This window comes from Tamandua tetradactyla, chromosome 13 (assembly GCF_023851605.1).
Source record: "Tamandua tetradactyla isolate mTamTet1 chromosome 13, mTamTet1.pri, whole genome shotgun sequence".
In the NCBI taxonomy this organism is placed as follows: domain Eukaryota; kingdom Metazoa; phylum Chordata; class Mammalia; order Pilosa; family Myrmecophagidae; genus Tamandua; species Tamandua tetradactyla.
In genome coordinates this window covers 84,129,375-84,151,079 of record NC_135339.1, presented here as the reverse complement: position 1 = coordinate 84,151,079, position 21,705 = coordinate 84,129,375, and the positions used below count along the sequence as shown (strand labels likewise).

General features: G+C 44.3%; 1 protein-coding gene across 13 annotated transcripts in view; it reads left to right on the top strand.

The window, feature by feature from the left end:
* Positions 1 to 21,705, top strand: part of FGFR2 (fibroblast growth factor receptor 2) — a 102,769-nt gene that overhangs the window by 43,800 nt on the left and 37,264 nt on the right. For 7 of the 13 annotated variants that reach the window (XM_077126239.1, XM_077126237.1, XM_077126235.1 and 4 more), the window contains 2 exons: positions 4,370 to 4,493; positions 20,013 to 20,203. In XM_077126239.1, coding sequence (XP_076982354.1) covers positions 4,370 to 4,493; positions 20,013 to 20,203 — 315 coding nt within the window. Of the gene's footprint in view, positions 1 to 4,369; positions 4,494 to 20,012; positions 20,204 to 21,338; positions 21,487 to 21,705 lie in introns of all 13 variants that reach the window. The other 6 variants (XM_077126236.1, XM_077126234.1, XM_077126232.1 and 3 more) reach the window with 1 other exon arrangement.

Sequence of the window (21,705 nt, the reverse complement as noted above, 5' to 3'; positions counted from 1 at the left end):
AGGTAGCTGGGGATTTAACGCTTATCTTGGGAGATTTAATGTCAGGCAACAGAGGAATTCTGAAAAAACCTGTCTGGGCCACCTTTTGTCTTTGCACTGACAGGGAGTGGAATGTTTGTGGAATCCACTGTTTGTACTGCAAGAGAATTTAGGCCATTAACTTCAAGGGGCTTTGTTTCAGTATTGAAATGTTATTTTAAAAAGTCTTCAGCGAGCATCTTTTTGAAGCCCCATGCTCTCTAATTCTCTTACTTAGCTGATGAAAAATAATGATGAATTCCACAAGGATTTGGCTGCAGAAAGGAATGAAAATAAAGAATTGTGCATGTGTTGGTTCATGTAGGATTTCTCCCCTCGCTGGCTTTCATGCTTGTTCTGCCAGAGAGTTAGAAACGCCATGGCTCTGCTGCAGGACACCCGCCACTGAACGGGTGACCACGCGGCTGTTGTATTTAACTTTTTTTGTTGTATGTATGAGTTCTGTTTAGATTTAAAAAGTGATAAGGAGAAAAAAAAGTAAGCAGCATTGATAATCCCACCTCTTGAACATTGTTAGCAGTTTGGCACATTTTCTTTTTTATTTTAGCTACGTTCATACAGTCATGTATATAGATTCAGGTGTATATGCATCTGTGGGGACATATGTATGTTTGTGTATTTTTTACAAAATGGAGTCATGAATATATATATGTATATGTATGTACTGGTCTTTTGAACCTTCTTTTTTTTTTCCACTTAGCAATGACTGTAATAATGTCAGGTCCCAACATAAGAATCTACCCCATTCTTTTTAATGACCGTATACTATTCTGTTGTAAGGGTAAGCTCTATGTGATCAACGCTTTCCTTCTTGAGGGATTCTGGTTTTTTGTTGTTACATGGGTTGTGCTTGCAGGAACCACCCTGACCTTGGGTCTTTCTTTTCGTGCTCTTTTCTTTGGACTGGAATAACTGGCTCAGAAAAATACAGGCCTTGTTCAGTTTAATAGGTCTCACCAAATTATTTTGCAAAAGATTTTTCTCAATTTATCTTCCCATCCTCCATTTGAGTCTCTGTTCCCCTAAACTCTCACCATGGACTGAACGTCATTGATTTTTTTTTGATTTTTGTTAATCAGCTGATGAAAATAGTGTCTCATTATTGTTTTCATTTGCATTTCCCTGATGTTAATGAGGGAAGCCTTTTCATATGTTTATTGGATATTTGCATTCCCTCTCTTCTGAAAGCAAAGGTGGTTTTAGGTGCATTGGCCCCAGCTGGCAAAATTATTATAGTACTGAAAGGCTCAAAGGAATTTAGAAAAACATGCTGAAGGTGCATTTTACATTTTTGTTGGGTGGGTGGTTTCTTTGGCTGTCTGTTGAATCTCAGTATGAAAATAGGTTAATTAAAAAAAAATACTCTGTAAAGTTGTTCCCTGTCTATGTAGAGTTCTTATGGGTAATCTCTTAGCTTACCATTAAGCCACCACTTAAGGGTAAGATATCCCCTGCAAGAATGTCAAACAGTCCCACTTTTGGTGGCTTCTGAGGACATCCATTTGGAAGCCACCACAGCCCATCAAATTTGGGATTGATCATATGTCAAGGAATCAAATACTCGGGCAATGGTGTGAGACGATAAATATTAACAGCACTGCATGGGGCAGTATTGATTGAGAACCAAGGTCTCTGGAAGGACAATAACATCCTGTTTGCTAAATGTGCTTCTTGTTATAAAAGCATATTATAAATGTTAACCTATTAATGTTTGTCATGGATCTCCGGAAAGTAAATATTTGGAGAGCATATGTCCTCTAAGAGGGGTCTTGCCTGGAACGCAATAGCCCCAATCTCGAGCTGACCATATGCCATAGGGTTGAAAAAAAAGGCAGTGGCATGCCGAGCCACATATGCCAAGATTTAATATCTTGGGCTGAGGTGGTCGATGTCCTCTCCCTGTGCAATTCAGGTTCAGCTCCATTTGGAATATGCAGTGTGCCAAATCTGGATCCAGGCGCAAGAAAGACATTGACAGTTTGGATGGGGTCCAGAGACAAGTGCTGGCCATGCTTAAGGGCTTATGGGCATGACATTTGAGCGGGGGCTCAAAGAACTGTGTATTTACAGCAGGGCTAAATGCTGGATTACATGGCTGGGTGACGTCGGGGCCTATGGCTTCATCCCTTCGTTGTCTCCATGTGACTGATTCCCCTGAGGCCAGAGGAGTCTCAGGTGAGGGATGGGCATCCTGGCCTCATGCCCCATTTCAGATAGCCCTGGGAGCTCAGGGTGGGGTAGGGGAGCGGACCCATCTGCCTCAAGTTAAATCAAGGAGCCAGGACCCTTCTCCCCCACATTCTCAGCAAACAACTCCAGTGTGGAACCAGGGGCCAGGATTTAGGTAGGGAATTCTCATTGTACTGGAAAATTTAGTATCTACATCTCTTCCCTCTTCAAAGTACCCCCTCCCCACCCTGTGCATTCTGCTTGGAGGGTACACATCTCTTAAGAGGGAACCTAGCCTCTTGTTTTGGTTCTTCTACAAGTCTGTGGCCAAGCTGAGAGCAGAAAGTGAGTCTCCTCTGATGTAGACTGTGCACTCTTTCCATTGTAGGTGTAACGCCACCAGGTTCACTTCACGGCCAAACGCTTTGCCTCTAACAGTGAGAATCAGTTTCCCATCACTGGCTCTGGGACATTAAGGTGGAAACTCGCCTCTGTGGTTTGAGGAGAGCTGGTGACAGCTGAAGTAGTGACTGCCTGTCCTCATCCTAGTCTAACTCCCTGCACACCCTCTGTCGAGAAGAGAAGGGTCCACCCTTCACCCCTGTGATTCTGCATTGCTTCAGTGATGGGCAGTGAGTGCACTTCTGCACTCAGCATCAGTAACTCCTCTCTTCGTTAGTGGCTCGTGTCGAGCTGGTGGGCCCATGTGAGAACTGCCATGCTTGTAGTGTGTGTCTCTGATCTCCTACCTCTGTTGGCAGAGGAATCACTGATGCTGCTTTTCCAAGTAGACAGCTGCTGTCTCCTGTTTTTATAATGGCATATTCATGACACGATTTTCTCTATTCTTTAGTTTGGTGCCTTGAATCCCTCATGTGCTTGCAAGGGCTCTGCATGCATTATCGGTTTTTATGTGATTAAGGCTGAAAACACTTGTAATACTCAGGACATCATTTAGAAGGTCAGTTGAAATTTCTGAAATGATAGTTAAGATTAATGGGCCGTGGCTTCTTTTTATTTTTTCTTTTAAATTCTCCATAGTGCCTCGTCCAGAGTGGCTTTAAAGAGTGATTTGGATTCCGATCGAAGCCTGAAATCCTTGAACCCTAAAGATGAAATTTGTATTTTGTCCTAGTAAGGAAAAGAAGAAGTCATACCTGTTGGAAATTTGAGTCTATTGAGATATTTTTAAAGCAAGGTGGGAACAGTAGAATCTGTTCTTTTTGCATATCAGCAGAACTCTGGATAGGAATCACAGAAACTTGTTTTCACATGTACTGCTTATCTTTGAACTGTCTCAAGGATTTTGTCAACAGATTGATATACAGCTTAAGCTTCATAAAGATTCATTTCTCCCATATTTGGAATTCTGGGTATATCTCTCAAGAACATGTAGCATCTATTCAGCCACCACCAGGGATGGGAGGGGTAGATGTACTTTCCCTGCAGAAACTTCTCAAGACTTGTAGATGGCATCTGAAAGAAAATTCGGGGCACGAGGAGGGAGAGGGGAAGAAGTCAGAGGCTCTCCACCTGGAAGGCTCTAAACCAGTAGCCACATCTACCCTTGGGAGGAGTAAATGAGCTACGACAGGAAGGAGGGATCTGAACTAGGCCTGGCATATAATAAGCTTTACTCGTGTTTGCTCTGGGTGGTCCCAGGAGAAAGGGTAGAAACCGAAGCACTTGGTGCTGCGGGGACTGAGGCTTCCCGGAGGATGAGTGGCCCGCAGATGATGCCCACCTCCTGGGGCCTCGTCGTGGGCCAGGCTGACACTGGACCTGTTGTAGAGGAACCCCCAAATCCATCCACTGCGGTAACAGAGTCCGTTGCATATCTGAACATGTCAATATCTGCATGCTAGGGCCTCGTCGTGGGCCAGGCTGGCACTGGACCTGTCGTAGAGGAACCCCCAAATCCATCCGCTGTGGTAACAGAGACCGTTGCATATCTGAACATGTCAATATCTTCATGCTAGGCATTCACCATGATGACCATTTTGGTTTTCATTTGTGACCATTCTGAGTACTTATAATTATGAGGACATTTAGAACTCAAGTGATTCTTCTCTACCTCCAACTTCTTTTTAAATCAGGAAAGCAAAATAGTTGCTATTCTGTGCTAAGACTGAAATAACCACCTTTTCTTTGATCTTTTCAGGTACGGAACCAGCATTGGAGCCTTATTATGGAGAGTGTGGTCCCATCAGACAAAGGAAATTATACCTGTGTGGTAGAGAACGAGTACGGCTCCATCAATCACACGTACCACCTTGATGTTGTTGGTGAGTTTATTTCTCCCAGCATGGTGGCTATCAGCCAGGCGGTCCTATCGTTTGAGATCGTGAAAGCAAGCCTTGCTTTTCCCCCAAGTTCAAGGAGAGATGGTTCATTTTCATTCTTTCTAAGCACCAGCTGTCGTTGACAGTGTTCAGTTTCCTGATCAGCAAGGTTTTATGCGTTCTGTGGGATCCTCTTGATCCCCTTATACTGTCTGTATAAGGTGAACGTGGAAGGAAATGGGCTGACATTCTGGAAGCTGAGATAACTCTGAAGAGTATTAGCATTTGCAAGGAAAGGGTAGAGATGGGCCATAGCCAAATTTTGTTTTTAAAAGAGGCAACATTATCAAAAGAGACTAGGAACTGGATAATGTGAACCGAAGAGTGAAGGAAAAGGCATTACAGTGACCCAGCCCAGAGCTGGCTGGAGAAAGGGTCGTGTCCATCAGAGGAAGGTCATTAGGGGCTTTAAGTTCAGGGTCTGTTCCTGGATGCTTTCCTCTGTGCCAAGGGGACTGTGCACATGGCTTGGAAATGCACTTTTTATTAGAGTGCACAGACAAGCGGGTTATTTTAATGAAGCATCTTAAGATCACATGGTCTCCTGGTCTGCAAATTCAGATCTTTTTCCCAAGCCTTGCCTATTATGATAGGCTTTGTTGTAACCGATGAGGAAAGGCATTTTCTCTGAATGGTGGATTGGTGACAGATGGAGCTACCACTAGGTCTGTCTGTATACCATTTTATTGTTGCAGGGATGGTGGGTCAAGACCTGTTTTATGTAGGAACCATCTTTTCTGCCTCTTGCCTGACACCACGATTCCCAGCCTCATTACCTGTCCTTGAGCCCTTGCTTCCAATAACCCCATCAGTGTGTGCCCTCCTCTACATTCAGTTTGCTGGCTCCTGCTTAAGACTGTACTTAAAGCTCATCCTGGTTCCTTTGCCTTAATGTGATCTTTTGGCATGTGACCCGCCCATTGTGTATCTGTAAGCTGCATCTCTCCTGCATCATCCTGTAGTGTACGTGTCCTCAGTGGTATTACACATGTCCATGTTTCTTCTCCCCCGATACAATAGAAACTCTTTGGAGTGATCCCACAGATACTTGAAATGCTCAGGGAGCCATTAAAAAACTTTCCAAAAGCTTGATTAGCCAAACAGCATATCAGGTGGTTAATCAAAATTTTAGGTTATCTGAAAATTAAACAGAAAACCATCTTGGTTTTCTATCAAGTTAAATTATACTCGATTCACAATCCACCCTGCCCTTGCAAACGTGATGCAGTCTTTACTTCCATTTGTGTGTAAGTACTCATTGAAAAAACTGCTACTGCTATGTGTTAACATTTTATTTTTGTTATTCAGAAGGTTTAATGTGCAATATGGTGAGTTTTGTATACTAGAGGTCCTATGGATAGTTATAAAAGAGCAAGTGTTAGAACTTGTTTATCTCATGCAGATATTTGTGGTATGTTTCTCAGTGAGAATTCCTACATACAGATATTTTGCAAAACAAACACAAAAGGAACTAACACTCAAGTATGAGACGTGACGAAGTGGCATTTATTTTGGTCTTGATGCATGCACTAAATCCATTGATTGAAAAACACATGACCTGGATTTCACTCTGGGCCTCACATATACTGAATTTGCCATGAAAGTGTTTCTATTTAAAGAAAGAAAGTTAGGTTTCTGGCCGGAATTCTAAATACCTAATTTTGAAATTAAATGCTTTATTGCAGGAATAAAGTAATTGTGCTGTAGCAGTCTTTTGGGATTATGGCTTCTCATAGTCTACCAATAATAGTTTATTAAGATTGTTTGGGACCGTTCCAAGGAACCACCAGATCATAGTTCTGCCGCTTCAGCCGTCAGCTATTGCTTACAGCAGCTTTTAGGTTGGGTGGTTATGTAAAACATTCAAAATCCCCTCACTCCACCTCTCCTTTCAGCTTTCTGGCAGCTCAGTTCAGCGAAGCCATGAAATCTCTGTTAGAGTTAGGGTTGGGATTGAATCGGGCTGCTGAATAATGGAATTGTGCTGTCTAATGTTAATCCCCTGGCAATCAGTCTTGTTGAAAAGACTGTATGATTCAGCGGTGTATGTAGAGGGAGCTTGGAGCGTATGGAGTAATGCAGAGAAAGGGCTGATTATGTCACAAATTTGGGAATTCGCCCAGCTAACCGTGGGCCAATAATGACACAATGCTGGTTGGGAATATCCATTAAAGCTCAACTCCAATAATTTTCCAAGCTTTGAACCCTCCTTATAAATAGAAGCCAAAAAGTCGGTGGAGTATAAGACATTTTCAGTAAAGATGGAGGTGTGAAATACTCTCCTCTTTGCTCAAAACTCTAGTAAGTGCTTGGAGAAACACTAATGAAATAAGGATTGAGTCAGCTCAGGAGTCTCATGTAGAGCAGGCAGTCCCTGTGACCATCTCAGTGAGTGGAAACAATAAGGATTCAGGCTTAAAGAAGACATTTCTGGAGGTCCTCAGGTCCAAACTCAGTATCTCCCTGTATGATACCAGCGTCTCCCCGTGCCACAGAAAATCAGAAACTCTTTCCCGGTGAAAATGCTGTCCTATTCTTGTTGATTCGCCGGGATTTACGTTTGTTGCTATGATACATAGATTCGTGGTTCAGATATTATGAAGCCTCAGACTGGGTGCGATCTTTTTATTGAAATTCTTCCTTAGAAAGGCATTCCCATAAGTGCTTTTAACTTTAAAAGCCGTGTGATTTAAGTGGCGTTCTTGTGTTCTGGAATTAAACAGCAAGCCATTGTCGTGTGTGTGAGGGAAACGCTTTCATTTATGGGAGCCCTTTTAGGAGCCTTACTTGATCCTTATTAAAATTGACACCATTACTTTTCAGCTATTTACTTGTAATGGAAAATAAGTGTGAAACTCTGCATTTCAGTAACTGGCGATGCTAAAATGGGCTCCCCTAGAATCGCTGGCTGGGGGGGGGGGTGATAAATCGTTCCCATGGTTCATCGCGAGTGGTCCTCAAGCACTGAGCCCTGATTCGGGGCGTGCTTCCAAGAAGCTACAACCTCGGATGAGTCATTTAACTTTTTGGTCCACTTTCCTCATGTCTGAAAACGAAGGAGCTGAAACGCGCATGATAGAAGAAGGTGGCCTGGAATTGTGGAAAAAATAGTTGGTCTCAACTGACAAACCTGGGTCGCAAGAGAATTGGGGCAAGTAACATTCCAACGATGGTTGTCTTCGCTTCCTTGGGGGCCGTAAGGAATCGTCATAAACCAGGCGGCTTAAAATAGTGGAGACTTTTTCTCACTGTTCTGGAGGACAGAAGTCGGAAATCAAGATGTTGGCAGGATCGGGTCCTTCTAGGGACTCTGTTCCATGCCTCTCTCCTAGCTTCTGGTGGCTGTTGCCAATCCTTGGCGCCCCTTGGCTTTAGGTGCATCACTCTAGTTTTATGGTGGAGGAACTTCAGGTGCAGAAGGGTAAGTGATTTTCGTACGGACTTGGAGAAGGAGCCCCAGAGCTGAAGCCTGTGTCTGGGTCTTCTGAGCTCTTCATTTATCACTCCTAGCACTGCACGCTGATGTCTTCATATTACGTTTACTGCAGTGTAGACCAGCAGGGACTGCAGCACCAAGGCTTTGTAGAGTCAACATTCAGCTCTCTGGTGCTTCCACCCCAGCCCCCACCAAAGAAAGAGAGAGAAAGAGATCGAAGCTCTTCCTCATTCTTATGGACACTTGGACTTTTACATTTTGAGCTTTTCCTCCTTTGAAGTTTTCATTTCTGCATTCCCAGAGACCTCCAGGTGACTTCTGAGCTTTTCACCTGGCATTTGGTTTTTGGGGGAGCTAAGTGTGGTGGAGATGAAAATGGTGCCTCTGTAGTTGCTGAGACTGGCCGTGCCTGCCTGCTCCTGGATCAGTTTGCCTTTTCCAGAAATCCATCCTTCCCTGGGGCGAGAGCTGCAAGCAGCAGATACCATTGGGCCAGTATCACTTCTGGCTGGGCGGAGACCACTCGAGTGTCACCGCCAGCCCCGACTTGCTCGGCAGTGGACCACAGCAGTGCTGTCAACTTGCAGTTGACATAAATCCACTCTAGGTCTGCGTGCTTCCCTGCGCACCGAGGGCCCCTGACATGATGGGACACAGCCTGAGAGCACGAAGGAATCTGTCCCGGCGCGCACACACCCTCAGGTGTGCGTTAAGGGAGGAATGAAGAGTTTTATTCCAAGCGCTGACTGATAAGCCTAACTGTGGACTTGACACCTGGCCCCAAGCTTTTGGCAACGCATCCCCAGTGGGAGAAGGAGAAATTGCATAAATTGTTTATTGCTTGGGGCAGCCTCTGTCCTGGGAAGACAAAGGCTCCAGTGTGATGACTGAGCAGGGGGGAGAGTACAGGGACTGGAGCAAGCCAGAGTCCCTCAGCCACACTTTCTGAGTGTGACTTTTGGACCTCTTAAGGATTGGAACAAAGTAACTTTGAGTAAACAAAGGGTCTAGTTAATTAATTAAGTGGATGGTTTATTAGCAAAGCTGTCAAGATTAGGTGCATTCCTGCTCACTTGCTCCTGGTGGAAAACATTGTTTCTGTTCTAGATTTCCTCATACCAAGGCCAGAAAAAGACAGAGCTTTTGTGTCTTCATGTGGCGATGGGTGTTGATGGGGATGTCGGTGGTGGTTGCATGTGAGCCACACGGTAACGCTTCGTTGGCAGACGGGTGAGCACATTGAACTCTCAACTCTCATGCTCTAGTTTGCGATGCCTGTGCATTTCCCCAGTGCTCACGCGGTCCCAGCGGGCGTCTGAATTTAGGCTTCTCTGCTCTAGAGGCTTCCTGAATATGGAAACTTTTCTGTATTCATGATCTTGCTGCCACCCTGCTCTTTCCCGTTTTTTTGCTCTGAGTTTAAGAGCTGGTGTTTACCCTGATTCTGGCTCTGCATGCCAGCTCTAGAGCTGTGAAATACAGCAGGGGCGAGGCAGAAAACCCCTTTATTGAGAACGGATTGAGGGGGTGGTATGCCAGCTAATAGGTCGCAGTGAGTGCTGTGGGCTTGTTTAGTTGACCTAGAATCATGGAAGTGAGGCAGGAATTTAGTAGGAAGTGAATTCCTGTTGTTTCTTTTGCTCCTCCAGGAGTCACTTCCTTTTTCCTCTAAACCAGTGGTTCCCCGCCTCGTGCTGGATAGTGCCTCTGCAGGTTCTGCTGGGAATTGCATTGGGGTGGGAGAATCAAATTTCGTCTCCCTCTTTAGCCAATATAGCCTTGGAAAAGTCATGGAACCTCTGAGCCTCAGTTTTCTCATCTGTAAAATGGGGACAATGACATGCTTTCCTTATAGCACCATTGTGAGGATGAGGTGATAGGAGGGGCAATGCTTTTTAAGTAATAGTACCACGTGGATGTTGGTTGCTGCTATTAGTGGGTCATGTGGCCCCTCTCCTACCTCTGGGCCAAGACACATACACTCAGCCCACCCTTGGTTGAAGGAATGGTCAGTCTTCTCCTTTCTTCGGGAACAGAGACTTGATAACTTCCTTGGGTAGTTGCTGTTTAATGAGCTTTTGTCTTCTGCAGAGGATGGTTGGCTTTTTTCATGTTTATTTCACAAGAGGGATTCCAGGAAGCAAAGTGTGGTCCTTGGGCAGCCAGGTCACCCCAAATATGACTGACCAGCAAATAAATACATTCCTGAAGCCCTGAGAGTTCCTTCTTCCAGGCACCAGGAGCAGGTGGCATCTGAGTGGGTGCCAGCCCCCTGGGGTTTGAGCAGGCACCAGCCAGCGTGAATGGGGCATGTGAGAACTTTGCAGTATCAGCACTTTTGTCATGTTCTCTGCAAGCCATCAATTGCCCTTTGCCCCGCAGTTAAGAGATGTTTAGATTCTGGCAGGGGGCCTGGCCGAGGTGGCTGGGAAGAGGGCAAATATTTGATCTCTGGTCTCATCTTTGGCACCGAGTCTATACTGTAGGCAAAGAGGATATAGAATTGAAATGGTCAAGTTAATATCTTACAGCTTTTTATAAGGGGAGGGTCTCCTTGTGGTGGTGGTGGGGTGGGGGGACAGAGAGAAGCTGCTGCTGTCAGAGAAAGGGTGAGTAAGCTTGGCATGAAGTTGTAAATTCACTGATGGTAGTCAGAGTGTCCAGTAATGTGCTGGGACTTAGCAAGATTTCTACCAGTGTGTGCCAGGTTTAATTAAAAGTTAATATTTTTGGAGTTTTATGGTTCTCACAAGCTTCTTGCAAATTTTGAAGCAAAAAATCAGCTGCATCTCTCTCTAAACTTAGTCATGCAGCGTCAGTGATAGTCATGCTTGCAAACAGAGAGACCCCATTTGGGAAGGATATTGTCATGTCTGGTTAAGATATGGGAGTAAAAATGCCGGTGTCTTCCTTTTTAAATGATACGCCCCCTGGTTTGCCTCTATCAGTTCCCCACCCCTGGAACACCCTGCCACCCCACTTGTCTTTGTCACTGTCTTCCTGTTTAGTTTATTTATTTTCATGCCAGGAGAAGATTGGGCAGAAACGACCTCATGTTGTCATAGGGTTGTGCTCCCAGCGTGGAGAGCAGGGTTAATTTGGAACAGGGACTTTGAGAGATATATTGTGACATCTTTCGTCACAGTCAGGTCAGATGCAGGTGGGGCGTGGGTTTGAGTTGGCTGAGGGTGCTAGTGTCACTATGGGGCATTTTCCCCCCGTTTCTCCTCCTGAAAAAAGAGAGATGAGGTGGTGAGGCTCTCTTACTTGGCCTTGGTTTGGGTAAAGATGGGAGAGCAGTTTCCCGGCAGGCCAGGCTGTGTTTGTTGTATTGTATTGACCAAGCCTGTATCTCCTGAGGACATTTTCGAGTAGCCTGTACTAAGTGGCTGAGATTCAGGCTTTACCTTCTTGCGATTTTCCGGGCAAATAGCTCCATTTCACAGAGTAAAAAACTACAATCTGCTAGTACTGAGTGATAATGAATAGGGCTTGTGAGTTTGGGATCTTGATGACACTTAAAACTTTTCTTTTCTTCTCTCAGAGCCTCCCCATGTCAGATTCTGTCAAACAAGCGTGTAGGAGCTCCTTCCATCTCAAATAACTGTACAAATCGGCAGCTCAGACTGTGGCCCCAAGTCCCCACCACATGAGGAAGAAAGCACTTTTCTAAGAGACAAGCATTGGATTTTATTCTGGAAAGATCTTTTGGAAGTTGGGTTTTATTTAAATAAAATCCTCATTTTATTGGGTTGAGTAAGCAGACGCTCTGGCTTGTGACTGAAGAGGGAGAGACATCAGTGTTCCAGGGGTGGGGAACTGATAGAGGCAAACCAGGGGCATTCTGGCCAAAAGAAAGAAAGAAAACCACCCTGCAAATGAGAATATCATAGGAGAGGTGGGTGGGACTGGCTCCAGGTGTCCTACCCAGGCTTGGGCAGTGAGAAGGGAGGTGGATTCCAATTGGAGTCTTTTGTGTGCTGGGTGACTATTTTGAAGCTTCTCTTTTTAGGTGATGATTATTCCTAGGCATATCTAGGACCATACTTATTTCTGGTGCCTGAGTTTTTGTCTTTAAGGGAGACAGATAGGATTTGTTGTTCAGGCTGCCATCTTGTTTGCACCAAAGGGAGGCATTTCTTGTTTGTCAGATGGGCCAGATGCTGTTACTTCCACTTGAGCTACCCCAGGAGCAAACCAGGCATCTGGGAGATTAGCGGGACAGATTTTTCTAGACTTCTTCGGAAGTAAGGCTTTTGCAATGGTGAAAGTTGATGTAACCTGTCACTGTTATGGCCACGGCCAATCCTCTGTGTCAGTGTGTATTGATCTGTTTCCTCCTTCTTAGTGGCCTGTGCAGTTCTATCATGGATATAGGGTGATTTATTTAATTGTTCCCCTTTTGGTGGGCAGTTAGGTTGTACACATCTCTTTTTGTTTTCCGGTTAACAGAAAAGTGCTACGATGTCAAGCTCTGGATATGCCTGTGTATTGGGTAGCTGTGAGAATATGTTTCTAGGACAGATCTGCTGCTGGATTACTTTTGATGGACGTCAGCAGGACGTTTTAAACCTAAGGAACTTCCCTATGAGTGGTGCTGTGTGTAACTGGGGCCTGGTGTTTAGCTTCATCTTTAGAAATCATTTGAAAGAAAAGATATTCTAATTCAGACATCAGCCTTTATCACAAGAGGGTATGCTTAATTTTAGACTTTCTTTTTTTTTCTTACTTTTCCCATGAGGAGAATCCAGCTGAGCAGACACCAGTTGATAATCTTAACATTCCTAAATAAAAATGTTGCATCCCTCCAGCAAGGAGCTGGGTACTGAGCTCCCAGGGCGTCGCACCTCCACTGCGATTGCTCTCAGCTGTGTTTACCTCCTCTCTTCAGGAGGGAACGTGGAGGCTGACGTCTGACTTTTGCATCAGCGTCAAAAACAAAGCATAGTGTTGGGAGGGACCTTGGGCAAAGCCTTTGTGTTAGAAGAGAGGCAAGCTCTCATTTAGTAAACTGGACAAAATAAATATACTTAGCTAACTGAGAAGGCAGGTTTTCCATGACCCTAGAAATACATCTTTACCTGTGCACCCGTGATATCGTGACCCTTACCATGTCTTTTAACGAAAGGGAAGGCATTTTTAAATCTAAAATTGGCAAAACTTTGTGGTCATTCAAGAGTCTCTAGTTCCAGTTCAGCATTTTGAAGGCTCAGAGTTCAAGGCATCTTCAGCATTTGGGTTGTAAATGACACACAGCTCTGCTCCTGTAATTTGCCCAAGAAGACCCAAATTGACACCCAGCTGGTAGAAGCCGCTCAACCCCAAGCCAAATAATATAGTCTGTGACATTAATTAGGGAAGGCACTTTGCCTCCACCTGCTTTGGTCTTTCAAGGCCCCCGAGCTTCAGCCGGCTCTTTACTTTTGCTCCTCCACATCATTGAGCAAGCACAAAGGAATTACTGGTGTTTTGCTTCTAGCATTTCACATGGTGCAGCCTCCATAAGTCATTTTGTGACTTCAGTGCTGGAGGGAAGACACTTCAGCTTTCCCAAAACAAGTTTGCCCCTCAGACGTGGCCGTCTCTGCAAAGACACAGGGAGGTTTTTTGGGAGGAAATTGGAATCTCAACCCAATTTGGTAAGACTTTCCAGAGTCAAATTTCCGAGCAGAAGGTGCTGACACCTGGGCAGCCATGCAGCAAAGGAAGAAAGAACAAAGTCAGAAAAGGAGTCTGATGGGAGAGAAGGCAGCAAACCCGTCACCTTCTACTAAAAGGTGATTTTTAGTTTCAATTTGAGTAGGGGAATTGATTCATTGTGAAGAATTCAATAAAAATTATTTAACGCCATGTTCAAGGCACTTTGATGGGGGGGTTAGATTAAAAAAATTTATTGTGGCCAAATATGTTTATATATACACACATATAAATGTTATATATATATATATATATATATATATGACATAAAAATGTACAATTCAGTGGCATCAATTATATCTGCTGTGTTGTGCAGCCATCATCATCACCAGCCATTCTCAAAACTTTTTCATCACCCCAAATAAACTCTTCCCCCTGCCCCTGGTAACCTCTCAATTTACTTTCTGTCTCTGTGAATTTCCTTATGCTAGATATTTCATGTAAGTGGGCTCATACAGTATTTGGCCTTTTGTGTCTGGCTTCTTTCTCTTTAGCATGATGTCTTCAAGATTCATCCATGCTGTTGCAGGTGTGAGCACTTTGTGCCTTTTCATGGCTGAATCACATTGCATTGTATGAATATCCTGTGCTTTCTTTATCCAGCCACCTGCCGTTGGACTCTTGGGTGGTTTCTACCTTTTGGCTATTTGGATAGTGCTGCTGTGAACATGGGAGTACAAATAACCTGGGTTCCCATGATTTAAAAAAAAAGGTGATTCCTGAGTGCCCAGCCTCCAGGCCATTCACCTCTCTCTTCTAGAAGATGCCAAACCAGGACACCAAGCCTCTTTCTGAAAGAGTAAGCTTTCTTCCCTGCCCAGACATACCTTTTTCAGGGATCTTTTTTTTTTTTTTTTTTTTTGTTCTGACTTTTTTTGTGCCAATCTCCAGAGTCTAAGGAAAGCTTAGGGAAAACCAAACAGAACTCAGAATTCAACTTGATTTGGCCTGTCTGGTTAGCACATTAGGCGGGGCCCTGACAAGGCAATGAACTCATTCTACTAATCGTAATTAGCGTGAGGTCTTTAGCAGGTTATTGGGCTCCTCAAACCTCAGAGGGCTTTGATCATCCTTCTCCTAATAACCGTGCCTCATGCTAACTGGTTTAGTGCATTTTTTAGGCCACAAAAGCCACCACCGCCTTCTCTTTAGAAAAGAGCTGGGCTCTGGCTTTTGAAAAAAAAAGAATTCTCAGTTGTTTTCATTTGTCCTCCAAAATCTCAGAATGTTCTTTCCCTATTCAGCCTCTTAGAGTTGCTAAGAAACTGCCATTTTGGAGGAAGGGTAATTAAATTTTGATTTTAATTTAAAGACAGAGCAGGCAGAGCCACACTCCTTAAATGAATGGGGCGCCTGCGAGCAGGAGGCTCGCTGTTTCCCTGTCAGTACTGGGAAACCCAACGCGCTTCAAGTCCCTCAGTGTTTTGCTGTCAGAAAGAGCGGCTTTTGAAACGGTCCTTTGTGGCAAACGCTGCTTAACTTTTGGGGGGAGAAATTCTTAGGAGAGCAGTGTGTGCTGGGAAACGGGCGACTCAGGCCTGACTAATTTATAGGTGTAATTTAAGAACCCAGTTCTCTTCCTGATCCCCAGGATGCGTGTTTACCGAGCCTGTGGCCTTGAGGCCGCTCTGCTCGCTGGACATTTTTTATGGTTTTTGCCATGTCGGAGCCAGAGGTGAAGATCTGTTATTGAGCAAACATATTACTGTGTCCAGAGGACGACTGGCATGTTATAAAGTTTCAGTGGTCAATTAGCCGAGATTTATTCTTTGTCACTCGGGTATTTTCTCGCTCGCAGTAATGATGTCTGGAAATGAAGCAGGCCGTGTTTTCTCCTGCCCTTTGCAGCGGGGTTGTGGGGCTCAGCTGCAGGTCGGGCGGGCCCTGAGGTCCACTCTGAGCTGGGCCTTTGGCTTTCCTAGCAGAAGGAGCACTGAAAAAAAAAGAGGGAACAGCAGTAAGCATCAAAGTGAGAAAACGAGAGGGAGAGAATGGGTTTTTTTTAACAACTCCTGTCTGTACTTACAACGTATTTATTCGGTGGAACCTCATTCCGGCTGTGCAGCCAAGTGTCCCGTCAGCAACAGCCACGCTCTCTTGGGCTGCTTTCCATTCCGTCTTAAAGTGAAATTCACTCAGGGGACCTTTAGAATCACTGTTTTCAATGTGCCCATCCCGTTTTCTGCCAGCACCCTGCTGAACCCCAAATACATGCTTTTAAAAACTGCAGTTAAAGCACAAGGGTGACCTGTCTACGTGGGACATGACTCCCAGGGCAACGTGGGACAGAAATCCTAGAATGAGCTGAGACTCAGCATCAAGGGATCGAGAAAACCTTCTCGATCAAAAGGGGGAAGAGAGAAATGAGACAAAATAAAATGTCAATGGCTGAGAGATTCCAAACAAAGTCGAGAGGTTATCCTGGGGGTTATTATTACTCATTAAATAGATATCACCTTGTTAGTCAAGATGTAACGGAGAGGCTGGAGGGAACTGCCTGAAAATGTAGAGCTGTGTTCCAGTTGCCATGTTTCTTGATGATGATTGTATAATGATATTACTTTTGCAATGTGACTGTGTGATTGTGAAAACCTTTTGTCTGATGCTCCTTTTATCTACCCTATCAACAGACAAGTAAAACATATGGAATAAAAATAAATAATAGGGGATCAAATGTTAAAATAAATTTAGTAGATTGAAATGCTAATGCTCAATGAAAAGGAGAGGTAAGGTGTATGGTGTGTATGAATTTTTTTCTGTTGTCTTTTTATTTCTTTTTCTGAATTGATGCAAATGTTCTAAGAAATGATCATGATGATGATATGCAACTATGTGATGATATTGTGAATTACTGATTATATATGTAGAATAGAATGACCGTATGTTAAGAATGTTTGTGTTCGTTTGTTGTTTTTTTTTTTTTTTTAAATTTTAAAAGAAAAAAAAACACAGGGGTGAGCTGTAGGTCAGCTCTCCTGTTTTCCATATATTTATTTCACTCCCCATGTAAAAATCCATTTTATATCATACCTGAGAGTTTAAATGTGCTGTACCAGAACCTTACCTAAAACTGTAAATCTTTCCTGGTGGAGAAGATGTGATTTTTGTTACCACATAGGAGAAAAAGAGATGAGCCAATACTGGGCTTCATTCTTTCATCCAGAGATAGTTCACTGACCAGCTCTTTTTCTAGCAGTTTGTTGCCAAGGGGTTATAAACCTGAGTGGTGTGGTTTGCCCAAGACCTTAAGAAGGTTCTGGAGAGAGCACGTTAGCATCTGGCACTGCAGCGGTCCCCTGTGCTCCTGACCTCCTCTGCAGTGCCCTCTGGCCCTGACCACTCAGCACTTACCTGCTCTGCCTGTCCCCCCATGAGCTGCTGCCCACCTGTTTTCATCTGGAGTTTTCAGAAGTTACAGTGGGAGTCGAAGCGGGCCATCCATGCACTGGCCATGTACTGGTCTCTGTTCTTAAGGGGCCAAGGGACAGCACGGGGAGGTGGGCCCCTGCAGGATGTGAGCTGGGGGGCATGCTGTTCTGCCAGTGCTGGCATCCCGGACCTCTCCAGGATATTTCAGGCCTCACTCTCTGACTTGTTTAAGGGCAGAGAATAGGGTTGCGAAGGAAATCAAAGCCTGATGTGGAGAAACGAAACATGAGGCCTACTGACTTTTTAAAAACATTTTAAATAACATTCTCTAAGGTTTCCTTTTATACTGAAGGCAGCTGTAATAAGTTTTAGAAGATGGTGTAAGGTTTCTATTATAAGGAGATCCTGCTTTGCAGTTTTTGTACCAGAAGTGAGAAAGGGCCAGGGGTTGAGAGGGTGCTGGTGGTGAAGAGTTTATTTTGTATAAGGTGAGAAATTTTGAAAAGATGAATTCAAGGCTGCAAGTGGGTAACATTTGGTATGCTGTGTAATTTGCAAATACAATAACATTAAACCATTGCGAAGGTTTTTTTTTTTTGAAAATAGTCTGGATAGCTATGGAATCACTTAATAACTTGAGCTCAGCAGTACTTTGACCACAAGTAAAACAAGACTGCAGCTCTGGAGTGGGCCTGCCAGGGTTGCCCGAGTGACTAAATTCCCCGTCGAAGGCTGGCGTGGGCCAGAGATGTGGGGCTGTATGAAAGCACTCATTGTTCACGGGCCATCATTATTTGGTATTACATGCACAGTTTGCTTGTGAAGCGATTTATGAGAAACAAGTATGTTTAAGAAAGTGGACTTGGTTTGAAATTCAGTTGATCTGGCTTATGACATTTAAGATTTTATAATACCTTTGTTTCTAAGAATAAATATTTAGGTCCACTGTAAATACTTCTCTGAAACACACACACACACACGCACACACCCACACATGCCAAACAGGAAAACTGAGCCAGGGAAATGAATCGATGCCTAAAGTTCACTTCTCTGTGGGAAGGAGTAAAACTTCTTAGTATCTGATAGGTACAAAGGAGCGTGTTTTGTGAGCGTGGCTGGCGGTCTCCAGGCCGGAGGACAGCTTCCTTCTGGAAGTTTCACTTGGTTAAGTCTCAGGATAGGAGGTCTGTAGAGGAGAGAGGAGGACAAGTGTGTGTGGACAGACCTTAACTCAGTCTGTCCTTCCCACATGGAGGGGCCCGCAGGGTCAAACCTGACTTGGCCATTACTAGCTGCAAACAAGTACCCGTGACATGTGGTGGCCCATCCCTGGGACGTCATATCAGCTCACGAGTGAGAAGTCCCAGTGGTGTCTGAAAGGGAATCACAGTGTCTGTGTTTTTCACTCAGCCTATGTGGGCGATATAAGACCAAATGAATTACCTCTTTGCGGCTCTGAAATCCTTATCTTTATAATGTGAAAATGTAGGCGTTTGTGAAATGATGGGAGATTCTGAAATGAAATGTGCTAAGGGTAACCACTAGCACTCTTTCTTTCTTTCTGTTTAAAGTTTTTAAAGGCCAGCAACAGGCTTATGCAGTAAAATAAATTTGCACATGGTCTGGCTCTTGTCCAACAAATTCCACTAAATGACATTTTAATCTGAAAGGCCCAAATATAGAAAGGCTTAGATATCTATCATTGTAATTTGTTGTGTCCAGCCCAGTTTACACTGGCCGCTCAGGTGCAGCCTGGAGACAGGCTTGGTGTGTTGGGCTGGCGAGATTCTCATATCCCTCAGGCATCCTTTAAGCTGGAGGCTAGAGGCAGTGGCACCCGTAGTGCGGGGACAGGAGGGAGAATGGCTGGCATGTGCAGGTCTGTGGGGATGTTTGTGGATGGACCCCATGGTTGGGTTTTGAGTGGTCCTTGACAGAGTCACCATGTAGGAAGATTCCGGTAAGTTTGTACTTGGGGTGCCTTTGTGTGCAGGATTACACAGTAGGCTGGCGTATTACTTAATTCTTGGAGGAACCTTGCGTGTGGTTGCTAGCACACCTGGACTTGGTTGCTCCTATGGGGTTTTCTGCAGAGACCACCTCTTAATTGGAGAGCAGGTTTCCAGGCATAGGCCGAGGGGCATCCTTTTTTGGGGACTTTCTCCTTGCCAATAGTGGCAAGGCCAGTGAGAGCTGGAGATTGAGTCCTAGAAGACTGCCCATGCAGCTTCCTTTAAGACTAAGACACCACTGAGGTTTAGAACCTGCTGTCTCCCTGTGTTTCTTTCAGTGCTACATCTGAATAAGTTGAGGAATGTCTCTCTGTATATCTAGTAGCTCGTGTACAGTGGCATTTAATGAATATCAAATGAGTGAAAGGATGAGTAGGGTGTGAACGAGTACCATAGTTTGTTTGATCCATTCATAACTTTGGGCTTTAGCTTTCAGCCTATTGACTTACTTAATCAGGGGACGGAAGTCTTCCCAGAGTGTCTTAATCTGTCGATCAATAAGCACTGTGACTGCTGGACCCATTTTTGTTATTCAGGGTGAGCTTATAAAGTTAGTTGCTTCAATTTTCTGGGTGTTAGGCTTAAGGTCAAGATGAGTTATCATTATCATCCTAAATGGAATCAGTTAAGAACACCTCTCGTTGGTCTTAGATCATAAAAATGAAATATTTTTGGTATTTGCTGGGTGGCCATAGACAGCCAATACCTTGTGATATAAGTTCTTTTCTCAATTCTCTAAGTAAATCTTTTTACAAGTGTCATGCTCCAGGGGTCTCCTTTGAAGTTGACTTTGTTACGCAGTGGGCTGGGAGCTATTTTGAAGAGCCAGCCAGCAGACTTGAGGCCTTCTTGGCTTGAGTTCACCAGCAGCTTTCTGGACAACACACCTTATTTATTCTTCTCTCGCCCCATCCGTCCCTGCTCCCCTTTCTTCCCTCTCTCCTTCAGAGCGCTCACCACACCGGCCCATCCTCCAAGCTGGACTGCCGGCAAATGCCTCCACGGTGGTGGGAGGCGACGTGGAGTTTGTCTGCAAAGTTTACAGTGATGCCCAGCCCCACATCCAGTGGATCAAGCACGTGGAAAAGAACGGCAGTAAATACGGGCCGGACGGGCTGCCTTACCTTAAGGTCCTAAAGGTGAGGATTTTCAGAACCTGACCGTGTCAGCAGTTGGGGATCTCCTGGATGGGCTTGGCCACAGGTTCACTGATTTCCTGTTGAGTTGGAGAGGGGCTTCTCCTCTTAGACTGGCCAGTGGAATTAGCGGGTCATTGTGCGTGTTGATGAAATTTATTTTAGAAGAGAACTGGGAGGTAGGGGGAGGAGCATTAATTAAAGTCAGAGTAGTTCAGCTATTAATCAGCCCTGAAATCTTAGGTGAGCTATGTAGGCTTAGCTGCATATCTGTGAAAGCGAGGGAAATGATATCTCCTTTACAGGGCGGTTATATGAAATAAATAGGACAGAGTACATGAAAGAGCTTTGCCAACTCGAGGAATTCAACCAGTGGTTATTGTTGCGCTGATGTTTTTTGTTAATATGACATTAGCATCAGATTTTAATAGCCACCTTTTAGAAACTATTTAGGTTTCCCTTTTTATAAAAATCCCTTAACCTTTGAAAAGGATTCATACCAGGTTTACACTTTAAAACTCATACTTGGATAAACTTTAGAAATGGTTTCTGTGCTAGCAAAATGTGGAACAAGGAGATTTTCTTTTTCCTTGTATTTCTTATTTGGTTCCTTGGAAGCCCCATTTTAATTAGCATCAAGTCTCTTTGTTTTTTAGATCTGTCTTGATCTTCAAGATGGTGATACCAAGAAGCAGCTAAGTCTGTTCAACTAGTTTTTTGTGTTTGTTTTTTCTTCACCCACTGCCCAGCTGTCTCTCACATTTAGTTACACACAGAGAATGTTCTTAGAAAGAACACTCTTCTGATAGACCCATAAGCAGCTCAGCTAAGAACTCTAACCAATGAGGTGTGCTCTCCAGCTAACAATACCAAGCAACAAAAGAGTAGAAAAATCTGCATCAGCATGGGAACTGCTGACCCACTCTGCTAGGTACTGAAACCCCTTGCAGCCTTCTCCATGGGCCATGTCCCTCTTTCATCAGCTGCCCACTTTGTTATTTTGTAAGCCCACAGCCTTGTAAAGGCTGCTGTTTAGATGGAATAGAGGTTGTTTTCTTATGGTGTGTTGGTGGTGGGACCGTAGGCAGTGTGAAGACTTCTGGTTGGCCGTTATATTGTTCTCCTGTATCTGTTCTAGCACTCGGGGATAAATAGTTCCAATGCAGAAGTGCTGGCTCTGTTCAATGTGACTGAGGCGGATGCTGGGGAGTATATATGTAAGGTCTCCAATTATATAGGGCAGGCCAACCAGTCTGCCTGGCTCACTGTCCTGCCCAAACAGCAAGGTAACAACGTTTTTGTTTTTGTTTTTGTATTTTTTTTTTTTTTTTTAAAGAAGGCTGGATATAGAAGCTGAAAAGACTTGGTGCTTTGGGAGACTGCAGGCAGCTTATAGGATAACTCTGGTGGCCTTGATAGATTTATAATAATCTTTCTTTGGTGATGCAGCTGGAACAATGCCAGCAGCCATGGAAAAATGCCCACAATGTTCAAAATGCTTGCTC